Raw genomic sequence first — 11,599 nt, 5'->3', positions numbered from 1 at the left:
CACACACACACACACACACACACACACACACACACACTCAGGGCAACTGGGCATCTCTGCCACATCCTCTAAAGCACGCCCTTGCTCCTCTCACAGTAAACTTTACATGTATTGTATGTGACATTGTTCTGCTCTTAAATGAATTAGCCTTGAATATACATATGTCCCTCTCAGTGTGTGTGTGTATACGTGTGTGTAAATAACTAATGCACCTCGGCTGCAGTTATGAACGACCGCTTCCCAAAATTTGGACAGACGGGGATAATGATCTCACCAGATTAGCAGCGTTAATGTGGGTGTAACACCTCACCCTAAACCTTGTTGTGTTTTATTACACCACATACACGCGCGTGTCCTCGGCCAAGGGCACGCTGATGTGTGACTGATATGTCTGCATCCAAAGTGAATGTCCTTGTTATCCAGAGGAGGAATCTGTCCAGGTACATGGCAGGATTTCCTCCCATGGGGCTTTGGACCAGAGAACATAACAATAGTCTTGTTCCAAATGTTCACTTCCCCCCCTTAACACCCATTCCTCCCCCAACACACACACACCCTGGGGGCTGAACAGGGATTGCTTGATTGTACTGCTGCAGGGTCAAGTGTGTTGAGCCCTTGATGCTGGATCAGGCGCTTCCATCTCTAACACTCAGGGCTTCACTGAGGCCATAGCCACTTATTTGTAGGCAGTTAGAGATGCTCATTTACTTTCCTTAAAGCAAGTGATGGCGATGTGTTCTCTTCATGCTTTTTACAAACTTTTAGTTTGTAAAAAGCATGAAAATATGCTTCTGCTTCACACACACACACACACACACACACACACACACACACACACACACACACACACACAGAGCCCCTCGGAGCAAGACCCCCACACAAAAATCACAGTGTACCATTCAATCAGTGCTTTTTCTCCCTCCTCTCCATGGTTCTCTCAAAGGTTTAAACCATGGCGAGAATGAAAACTGCCAGTGTTGGAAATCTCGGCCCATTGAGTAGGTGACAGGGTCTGCCAGAATATGATCCTAATCCTGTTTCCAGCATTCTTTTAGCCCAGTGGCATTGCCATTTCGCAGCATATTCTCTGAGCTGTCAGACCCGGGGAAATCCCTCTAATAGTGCATTGCCCAGATACACATCAAAGCTCTCCTGGAAACCACCAGCACGAACTTAAGGGAGAGGGAAGCACAAGTACAATCAGACTCACAGCTGCACAGGAAAAAAAGAAAGAAGGCTTCGTCATTTAACTCATATTTTCTGCCGAAAAGTGGAAACAATCGTTGCCACTTTCCCTAACACCTTTCACAGACATAAACAGAGGGAAATGGGTTACGTGGACAGAGAAACAAAGAAGAGAGTGATATCAAGAGGCCGACAACAGGTGGCTAAACTGTGTATCCAGGGCCACCCTCCTTTAGTTCCACTTCATCTTCCATTTTCTTCTTGTCCTTTTTCTCTTAAACACTCTGACTGCCATCTCGCCCCTTCCCGGGTAATCTTCTTAAAGAGAAGAAAACCCCAATTCTCTCTCTTCTTAATCTGGCTGCAGTCTAAACCTTGGGGTGCATTTCCAATGTGGGCGTCACTAAACCAAACGGGAGCTCTCCCAGCCACTTCACGGAGCATCGAGTCTGTCGACGGATGCTTAGATTACACAGTGAAAACACGTCTAGTATATGAACCTCATTTTATGAAAACTGTTAAATGGTACGGTGTTGGTATGGGCCTGTTGGATCAAACTGTAAGGTCCATGTGAAATATTTAAGCCACAGATTAGTGGCTCGTGATATGGATAAAACCTTTGCATGATAAACTCAACAGGTAACACAGTAGTTATAGTCACTGAAAACAGACCCCTGTACGTGTGTAGAAAATCCATCACAAATTCTTTTTATTATTTATTTTAAAAAGTATCTTTATTTACCACATTGAAAACAAATAAAACACGTACATTCAGTGTGTATAAAACCTTGTGTTTATTGGTGAGGTTTGCTTCACTGCTGTGGCTGTAGATCTACTGCTCCAGTGTAACCGTTGAGTAACTCTAAATTATTCAAAGTGGAAAAGTCTGAAAATTAAAGAAAAAGGCAGGTCAACTGCTCTCAGTCTGTCTCCACCTCTCTCAAGTTTCTAACATTTCCACACAAGCATCAAAAAAACACAACGTGCAAATGATCTTTTGATAAAATGTAAATAGACGACTGGATGCCTGTAAATATGAGCGAGCTGTGGAGCTGAACAGTAAAGAGACGAACAGCTGCACTCTGAAACTGAAGAAGGAAAAACGCACGCACACACACACACACACACACACACACACACACACTCTATAGCATTTCTGTGCACTCTGTGGTTGAGAACAGCAGAGAGCACATCCTGCTGGGCTCAAGTCTACATTAATGTATCTGCAACAAAGACCCCCACTGCTGAGATCTTCTGCCCCGCTGCTAGCTGGGACACGAGTCTGAACTTCACCTCTGGGCTGGAATCTCCACAGCAGGAAGAGCAGCTTAACTACTACAACCTGCAACATTCCTCCATGTGCGTCTTTACCAAACAGACACCTTAAAGTTTACTTTGAACCACTGACGGCACAAACACCGATTTAACTATTAAAACAACCTGCTGTAGATGCTCAGTTTTAACATTCATTCCGAGCTCGCGAGGCACAAGGTGAAAACATCAAACCATTAGTGTTTTTGCAGGTTTATTAACAAAAATTGTACTAGAAAACACAGCGGAAGCATGTGGGTGTGTAGTTAAATCCATAATATTCATCTTTCTAATACACAGCATGTCTCCCTAACACAGGCTTACACATAGGGACACAAACGCACAGCGCTTCATTGGCTAATTCAATAATAAAGCAGGCAGCCAGTCGAGTCTATAGACAGGCAGAATAGAGTGTAACTCATCTCTAACAGTCTGCCGTCTCCTGAGTGTTAAAACATGTAAATTTATGTAGGAGCCCATAGGAAACACATATTTACAATACGTTTAGGTAATCACAAGATATGCGAGGAGGCATTCGAGGCCCTGGGGACGAACGCAGTCAATACAAAAATAGTTTTTATGTGTCATTAATTCCCCCTGCATTCCCCGATACATCCCCCTTTTACCGCAGTAATACAGTAATCACTCACAATCGCACAGAAAATTATCTGCACTCATCTGTGGAATAAAAAAAAGCGGAGGGGCAAAACAGGGCGAGTCGTCCCATTTTAGCTCTCTGCTGCCTCTTTAATGTTCATCTGGGAGCCGCATGGCTGACGTCCATCCCGGCACGGGGATGGGAGTCAGCTCCGGAGCAGCTTAATGACAGTGGGATGTGGATGGTGGACTCGTTAAGAAACACGCACACACAGAGACACACACCTTTTTTCATGCTACATTGCCTGGGCCAGGACAACATAAAGGGTCATCGGCAGTGTGATGGAAAAAAAAAGAAAAAGAGGCACCTCTGCGCTCACATTAGGCTGTGATAAGAGGAACCATTTCACCTCTGAGTGATGCCGATGCAAAAACGGACTCAATCCAGCTATAGTAATGAAAGCTGCGCAGATTCAGATGTGAGAAGCCAAATGGTCAAAGAAGTCATTACCTGCCTTTTCATTACGCCCTCCTCTCACACAGTCATATATCGCATTATTAGGCAAAGCCATCAAACCTGATGAATAAGCAAAGAACAAGACAAGCCCATTTTCATTGCCGAGCTAAAGAGAGCAGGTAATTCTGATGGAAATTTGTGTTTTTTTCCCCCAAACCACAAACATCATCCCTGTGCAGCTGACAAAGTACAGCAAGACAAACACACATAGTGGAATTACAGTAGCATTTCCACATATAAACGCTCAGTGTCCTCTAGTGGACAAGGAAGATACAGGACACTTGTAATCTTGATCTACTGTTGACACCTAGAGGGCAAAAATTAAACAGCAACTCATAAATAGCTACATATGAGTGGAGGAGACCTTTAAAGAAAATGACACATCCTTCCTAATTGTAATCTTAATCCTCTGTCCATTGTTTTCTTGTAGCTATCGCCTGTAACTTACGAGCACCACTTAAATATTAACATTTAATCACACTCAAAATGTGATAAGAACGTACAAATGTACAGTGCTGACTAACAACTTATTGAATGACTATTTGACTTCATCTCACACGGCCATATGCAAATCCTGGTTGTGTGTCACATCTCTTTAATATGTCACAGTAGAAAAGATCTGTGCAAAGAACACTCTGGTGCACAGTGTGCCCTCGGGTGATTTCTAGTGATAATGTAAATTTAACTTACATTAATTTGAATGGTTTACTGATAAAAACCTAAACATCCACATCGTCAATAAGTTCAGTTTAATTATTCGTTTAACAGCAGTTTAGTGCATCAATCATGATGACCAGCATGAATGATGAGGACACTGAAGGGACGGGTGTCAGTGCAGGCCAGACTTTAGGAAGTACTCCTCACATCCCTTTGAAACTAAAAAGAGGTCATTCATCAGCTCGTGCAGCTAGTTTTAAAGCATAAGGACCCTACTAGAAAGCTGCAAAAAAAAAAAAAGTGTTAGGATTTGGATGGGATATTGTGCGCTCAGAGTCACCTGTCCTCGTGTCTGGTGAATTGACTGATCCAATTCTGCACTGAGGAAAAATCTCTTTCCTGTTTGTCTCATGCTTTACCTGCACAATCTAAAACTGATATTATTTACATGTGCTGTGTAGCCTGCAAAGGTGACCCAGTGTTAAGGCTTAGTAATCATATAGGACTGAGAAAACAGAGGAAAAAGGAGAAACGTCTCTGAGAGTCATGGTTGGCTTAGAAGGCTTCAAAAAGCTCCGGAAAACAGTTATGATGAAAGCCCGGGTCCACCAGAAGCAGTTTGCAAATCCAGCTGACTCCAAATCTGGCAGCAGAGTTGCTCAGTATTTGAAAGTCTCAGGCGAACTTGTGCAAGAGTCCACGTCCTACGTCAGCCTCTTTAGCTTGCACATGTAAATGGGTCCAAAGTTAGCTGCTAGGTGCGGGATGACCATCTCGCCCAGGTGGAGGTCCGGAGCGAAGTGAAAGGTGTTCCCGAACATGCGCATCAGGGGCCTCAGATCCACAACCTGAATGTGATCGAGATTTGAGGAAATAAAAGAAAAATGGGCAGTTATTCGAGGTCTGATTTCAGTTTCTGTGCGTTTTATATCTCCCACAACTTTGACGTGTTTCTTATTGATACAAAAAAAGTCTCTCACTAACCTGTAGATGGATGCCATCTTTCTCTCGAGCTTGGTAGATAGCCTGTTCAACCACACTGAGGTTCTGGTTCTGTGAGAGCGTGCAGGTGGAGTAGAGGATCTCCCCACCAGGACAAGCGGCCTGGATTCCCGCTCTGCAGGAAACACAGAGGGTTCGATTTACATAACATCTAAATAAAAGTTCTCACTACCTGCTCTTATTTTGCTTAATTGTGCACATATTTATATGAAACCATGCAAACTTTAACAGCCTCAAAGCCCATTTTGTTCACATTTCCTCCAAACTTACAGCAGCAGCTCCAGCTGTAGCTGCGGGAGCCTGCGTCTCTCCCCAGTCCGATTCTTACTGAATATGTTGTTGTCGTCCTCCATGAGTGAATGTCTGTCTGTGGTGCAGGGAACGTCAACAAGGACCTGAATTTAGAGGGGAAAAAAAGGAAAGGCTGAACAAAACAAAGTTTTTGAATAAAAACATAACGACAAAGAGCAAAACATGTGAAAAGGATGACTGTGACAATGTGGCACTGGCTTACTCTGTCAAAAGTGTTGCTTTCAATTTCCCCCCATTTGGTGCCATCGAAAGAGGTGATGCGCAGGTTCTCATTTGTCAAAAAATGCTTAGGAACATAGCTGTGGAGGACCTTCCTCAGTCGTAGTGTTCGAGACACTGAGCTGTCATTTATGCACAAAAACCCTTTGAGGTAAACACAAACAGGTGGACGGTTAACAGCAGAACAGCAAATAGAGAATAGGTGATAAAGACTTTTGGCCCGGCGATTCAAAAAACAAACTGAAAAAGGGTAAAAGTACTTTGACTTACTGATTGCCTGGGTCTGAAGCAAAGCCAGGGTCTTGCCTCCTGGAGCAGCACAGAGGTCAAGCACGCTGTGACCTTCTTGAACATCCAGTGCAAGACAGGGCAGCAGAGATGCTGCGTCCATCAGGTAGTAACCCAACAGGCCGTTCTTGTCTGGCCTGAAGAGGAGAAAAGAGAACTGAGGATCAGACTGCACGCTGCTAGAAGATGCTGTTGTTAGTAGCAGGATAGGAAATATTGCTCACCTTGCAGGCTTGAATCGTGTCACGTCGCCTCTCGGAAACACTAAACACTTGATGTTTGGGCTTAGAGATAGCTGCTCACCATCAGCGTCAGAGCTCTTCATGGAGACATCACTAGGTTCCTCTGATTTTTCCTCCAAGCAAGAAGGAACTGCAAATTATATGCCAGTCAATAGATGATATAAGTGAGTTTTTAACAGTGTTAATTACTAAGATATTGACTTTTCCCAGTGAAATGTTTTAGTAAATAGTCTATTGAATGAATTTAAATCAAATCCTTCACACTCCAGCGCTAGCTTCATAAAATTTTCTGAACTCTTCAGAGCATCAGAGATTGCCACAGCACAGCATTTCCTGCATCAGTAATAAGCAATAACCATAACTGTGACTGAGGCTAGCGCACTTACCGTCTTTCTCTCTTTCACTGATGAAATCTACGCATCCCTGAGCTTTGAGCTCTGTCAGAGCAGCGTTATGGGAGAAATTATTGAGCAGGGCTCCATATTTTCTCTCTGACAGCATGGCGAGTCGCACTGAGGGCCACAGCTGCCCCAGCTGAGTGCTATAGGTGGCGTCAAAGTGATGCACGGCCAATCTGGTGGGTGGGAGCTTGGGACGTGTAGCAGCCTGTCACAGAGCAAAGGAGGAGGACATTTGATATAAATGTTAATTCATTTTTATCAATGCTCTCTTTGTGCCAATTTCAATATAAAATTTAAATGCCCAGGAGAGTGGAAAGCTGGCTTTAATACATGTAAAATTAGAGTAGACCTATAATGTACATCTGTGTACAAATATATGTACCTGACCATTTTCAGAGGCAAGTTTTCTTTTTGTAAAGCCACACAACACTGACCTATGAATCATTTCAGAACAAATGATGATGAACCAGGGTTGTGTCTTAACAAACAACTTAACAACTTAACAAAGAACCAGTTTTAAATTGTATCTTTAGGCACTTTGTTACTACCAGGCTGTCACAAAACACATCATCTCTTCCAATTTCTTTAATTGAATGTAAAATGAATGTAAAAATATGCCAAAGATAAAACAGTTTGATAGACAAAAAACATCATTTTTGGACTGATTTGACCAAAGAAACCAGAAAAATCGAGGAAAAAAAAGGGGCTAAAACCCCCAAACTATCTACAATATGAACAGTATCTGAAAGTCATGTTGGGTGTTGGGGATCTCGTCAAAATGGATGAAACTATAAACACAGAAATGTTTGGTCAAATTTCAATCCACTTTGCAACACATCTAGGAAGTGTCTGACTGGCAACAGGATAATACAAGTAAATCTGGATACAAAAACACAAAGTGAAACACTATCAGTCATGGATTGGACCTCCCCAGAGCCCGGATTTCGACGTTCCTGAAACAGTGTGGGGTCATCTTGACAGATAACAAAACAAAAGGCAGCCAACATCCAAAGATGAGCTCTGAATGTCCTTCAAGAAGCCCGAATAACTATTTCTGAAGATTACTTAAAGAAATGACAATAAGCTTGAATAAAGATTAGGATCTCAATCTCACTAATAAGAGAGTTCCTGCTGTGCTGAAGAATAAATGTGGTCAAGGCAAATATTACCTTTCAAGGTATTTAGACCTGTACAACCTCTGTCTTTACCTCATATCAGAATCAAAGTGAGAATACTTCATTAATCCCTAAGGAAATGATGTGGGTTACAGTTGCTCCAAGACAGTAACAGTAACAGACGAAACGATTTAACTAATACAATATGTTACAGAGTTTACCATTTTTTCTCTTTTTCACTGTGTTTAGCAGCCACACGAGATCTAAATGCAAATACTGTCTGGCATTATTAATGTTGAGCACGTACCCATTTCTCTTTCACTCGGTGTCGTCTGGGTGTCAAACATCTTAAATCTTTAACTTTTCTTAACAGCAGGCTGGTGTCCCAGAGCAGCGCCATCTTGCCGTGCCCCTGCTTTTTTTTTGTCCGACTTTGCGCTGACAGTTAAACAATGGTTCCGCACGCTTTGAATATTTGAATGGGGTAGGGCCTTATACAAAATGGAGATCTGTTATTGGTTCACATGGACATCAATAATTTCAGTCAACCAATAGGAAACGTTATCCGGTTATCCTTCTAGTAGTTTCCGGCGTGTGACCGACCTCGCGTCCTCGAACAGAAGTAGTGAAACCGAGGAGTTTCAGCTTTCTGAGTTTTATTTTGTAAAATTGTCAGACATAACCATGGTTTTCGAGAAAAAAATGCTCACACACGGGGACCCCGACGATGAGGTATCGAAAAATATCGTATTGTGTCTTTATAGACTGGTCTGTTTGTGTGTTTGACGAAGTTACCCAAATCTGCTGCTCAGTTTAGCGGTGTAACCTGCGAGTTTACTGTCAGCTCCTTTTAAGACCCTTTAATATAATTATCGCCATTAAACGAGGCTGGCAGCTGACGGTGTTACCCTGAGAGACTGCTTATTTTAACTGTGACTGATTCAGTGCGTTTCATACGGCACAGTTTTATTAGGTGATTACAATATCTGGACATTCTTTAACGTAATTAATAAAAATGTACACAAAACTTAAAAAAGCCCTATAAATCTGTAAGCTGTGCTGGGTTGTAACTGGATTTTAAAACATTGATATAAATGTCTCTGAATAGGAGGAAGATGCCCCTGCTGAGGAGGAGGAGGAAGAAGAGGAGGAAGAGTTGGTGGTAATTGTTTATTTATTAATACTTATTATAACAACATGTATTCTGGTCACAAACAGCTTTTTATGTAGGACGAAAGGTTGAAAAAACCCTCATACCGGATGGGTTAAAGCCTGACTGATTTATCGGCGGGCCAGTATTATCAGCCGATATTACCTATGTGTCTGTGTATTGGTATCAGCATTTCTATATAACGAATTATATATTTAAAAAAGACAAACAAAAGAAACACCCTTCTTCTATGGTATAAGTGTTGATGAATATTTTGTCCGCCAGAGGGCACTCTGCAGCTTCCCTGCTTGCAAAACTTGTTTGATGCACAACAAACCCAATAACCAGCTGATCTGAACAGTGTAAATAAGTTGATTAAAGAAAACAAAATGCCAGTAATGGATATTGGAGAAATCAGATTGTTTTCTGTGTTTGAAAGGAAAAGAAATGTATCAAAATACCAGATTTTTACATCACTAGATATAGTATAGGTCTTAAAATCTTTACTGGAAGAGCTAGGAATGAGCATAGTGGTGCACAACAAGGTAAGTTTAGTGGCTTAGTGACGGATCTCAAGCTTAACATCAGAGTTTTATATTTTAGGAAATCAGCTCTCTGTGTACCTGGTAACTTACGCTGAAAACATATAACCTAGTCTGGAGGTGATCTTCAGAGTTGTGAGTTAAAATCAGTTGGAAGTATTTTCACTGACTCATGTGCGTGTATTCATTTGGTGATGAAAAACATGTATAAATGTTTTATATTTTGTTTTAATCTGCTATTAAGTCTCTTTTGTACTGCTAGTATTGCACCTACTAGAAAACAGAACGGACAGCAGAATACCTGTTCAATCATTCAAATTAATTTCACTTTGATCTGCTAAAATAATAATGCAGTTTCCACATTAGGCTGTGGGACAGTAACCTTCAATGTTTAAATGGATCCAGTTTAAAATTTCTGAGCGCAGCCATGATGTTAGAGATAAATGGCAGCACTGAGAGCACCCAAGTCTTAAAATAATTAGCTTAAAAGGTTTGTTTTATTGCTCGGTAGAGTAAATCACTTGATTAACATTTTTCTACAGAAATAATAAACAGCACTCCAAAGGGCACTCGTAGGGATCATTTTGAGTAATATGATGCTTCCACAGCATGTCTTTTGTCCTGTCTTCCTTCTCTCACCCCAACCGGTCGCAGCAGATGGCCCCGCCCCTCCCTGACCCTGGTTCTGCCGGAGGTTTCTTCCTGTTAAAAGAGTTTTTCCTTCCCACTGTTGCTAAAGTGCTTGCTCATAGGGGGTCATATGATTGTTGGGTTTTTCTCTGTGTGTATTTATTGTAGGTCTACCTTACAATATGAAGCGCCTTGAAGCAACTGTTGTTGTGATTTGGCGCTGTATAAATAAAATTGAATTGAATAAAACACCCCATTTTATTTGAGCACACAGAAAGCCTGGCTTATTAAACCTCTAACTTCATTATAAAATCACCTTCATGGTTTGAGAGTTTTTGCCATCATTTTCCTGATGATTAGCATGGCTTCCTTTCTTTTTAGGATCCTCTAGAAGCGATAAGAGCCAAGTGTGAGGAGACTGAACACTGTGTGCACTACAAGGAGCGTCTGGAGCTCTGTGAAACCCGGGTCAGTTCAAGGTCCAACACTGATGAGGAGTGTACAGAAGAACTCTTTGACTTCCTGCATGCGCGGGACCATTGTGTAAGTGTGCGCTAGACAAAGGAAAGATTATTCTCCTAGTGAAGATGCTCATTGTGCCACTTTGTCTCTACAGGTCGCACACAAGCTGTTCCACAATGTGAAATGACAAGCCGTCCAGTAGACCCGATATAATTTCTGATAATGTAAAATAATCTACAAATGAAGCCTGTTGTTGTTCTCCTGAATTCCCTTTGACTACGTTCCTGACACCTGTTTGTATGCAGTGCATACTAATATAGCTGATAGCAGTATCGACATCAAGAGTCACTAATAACATATTGGAGCATACACTCTAAAAATTTGTGTCAAGAAGGGATTGGCTGTAATGAAAATGTGATGAGGTGGAATGTTGGAGCAAATATGCTGCTACAGTAATGGAAACCAGCTCAGGTTTGGTCATGACTTCACTCTGCTGACCAGAAAATAAAGGTTGTCTTTGGATTCCACTTAGTCTGAGCTGCTTCTTTTCAGAGCATCCGCGTTCTCGGGAGGGCTCCATGACTGATGGTTTAATTAGTTTTATCCAGCCACCAACGCTAAATGGTCTCACTGATGTTTACGATGACACAAAATTGGTCTCTGGTTGACGGCATTTCTATTTAATGGCGCATGCACTGGAACACTTGTTCCACGTTTGCAATTTTTGAAAAGCAGTTGAGGTAAAAGTTAATTAGATCAGAGCATTTTTTTTCCTCTCCCCACAGCTTTAACACAGACACTGTTAATTCCCTTACATCATCCCAAACGGGTGGGAGAATGTTAGGAGTGGATGCTGCCACTCGGTGACTAAAGGCAGCTATAGATTTTATTTTCTCCCCGAGACCTCTAAAGCCAAGGAGCGTCATTGTTTGAGTGTTTTTCCTCCCTTAAATATTAATGACTGATAAA

The 11,599-nt window shown here is 41.8% G+C and overlaps 2 protein-coding genes across 2 annotated transcripts; one reads left to right on the top strand and one right to left on the bottom strand.

Moving 5' to 3' along the window:
• Positions 1 to 2,693: 2,693 nt before the first annotated feature.
• Positions 2,694 to 8,284, bottom strand: nsun4 (NOP2/Sun RNA methyltransferase 4). Its single transcript, XM_005939339.3, has 8 exons — positions 8,154 to 8,284; positions 6,717 to 6,936; positions 6,313 to 6,460; positions 6,071 to 6,225; positions 5,784 to 5,944; positions 5,540 to 5,664; positions 5,252 to 5,384; positions 2,694 to 5,115 (listed from the first exon to the last, which is right to left on the bottom strand). Exons 1-8 carry the CDS (start codon positions 8,244 to 8,246, stop codon positions 4,972 to 4,974), a joined length of 1,179 nt encoding a protein of 392 aa, XP_005939401.1. The 5' UTR covers positions 8,247 to 8,284; the 3' UTR covers positions 2,694 to 4,971.
• A 132-nt stretch (positions 8,285 to 8,416) lies between these two features.
• Positions 8,417 to 11,157, top strand: LOC102305225 (cytochrome b-c1 complex subunit 6, mitochondrial). Its single transcript, XM_005939337.3, has 4 exons — positions 8,417 to 8,578; positions 8,955 to 9,008; positions 10,550 to 10,711; positions 10,785 to 11,157. Exons 1-4 carry the CDS (start codon positions 8,531 to 8,533, stop codon positions 10,815 to 10,817), a joined length of 297 nt encoding a protein of 98 aa, XP_005939399.1. The 5' UTR covers positions 8,417 to 8,530; the 3' UTR covers positions 10,818 to 11,157.
• The last annotated feature ends 442 nt before the right edge of the window (positions 11,158 to 11,599 follow it).

The sequence above is a fragment of the Haplochromis burtoni genome, unplaced genomic scaffold, assembly GCF_018398535.1.
Source record: "Haplochromis burtoni strain Fernald_Lab_line unplaced genomic scaffold, NCSU_Asbu1 Contig_266, whole genome shotgun sequence".
Taxonomy (NCBI): Eukaryota; Metazoa; Chordata; class Actinopteri; order Cichliformes; family Cichlidae; genus Haplochromis; species Haplochromis burtoni.
This window is presented reverse-complemented; position numbering and strand designations above follow the sequence as displayed.

What these genes read in the sequence shown, in the direction of transcription:
- nsun4 (XM_005939339.3), bottom strand. Translation starts at nt 8,246, where the DNA reads ATGGCGCTGCTCTGGGACACCAGCCTGCTGTTAAGAAAAGTTAAAGAT. An exon ending in AAAGCAACACTTTTGACAGA is followed by an intron (nt 5,665 to 5,783) that starts GTAAGCCAGTGC and finishes CTCTAAATTCAG; the next exon opens with GTCCTTGTTGACGTTCCCTG. An exon ending in CTACAGCTGGAGCTGCTGCT is followed by an intron (nt 5,385 to 5,539) that starts GTAAGTTTGGAG and finishes TGTTTCCTGCAG; the next exon opens with AGCGGGAATCCAGGCCGCTT.
- LOC102305225 (XM_005939337.3), top strand. Translation starts at nt 8,531, where the DNA reads ATGGTTTTCGAGAAAAAAATGCTCACACACGGGGACCCCGACGATGAG. An exon ending in ACGGGGACCCCGACGATGAG is followed by an intron (nt 8,579 to 8,954) that starts GTATCGAAAAAT and finishes GTCTCTGAATAG; the next exon opens with GAGGAAGATGCCCCTGCTGA. An exon ending in AAGAGGAGGAAGAGTTGGTG is followed by an intron (nt 9,009 to 10,549) that starts GTAATTGTTTAT and finishes CTTTCTTTTTAG; the next exon opens with GATCCTCTAGAAGCGATAAG.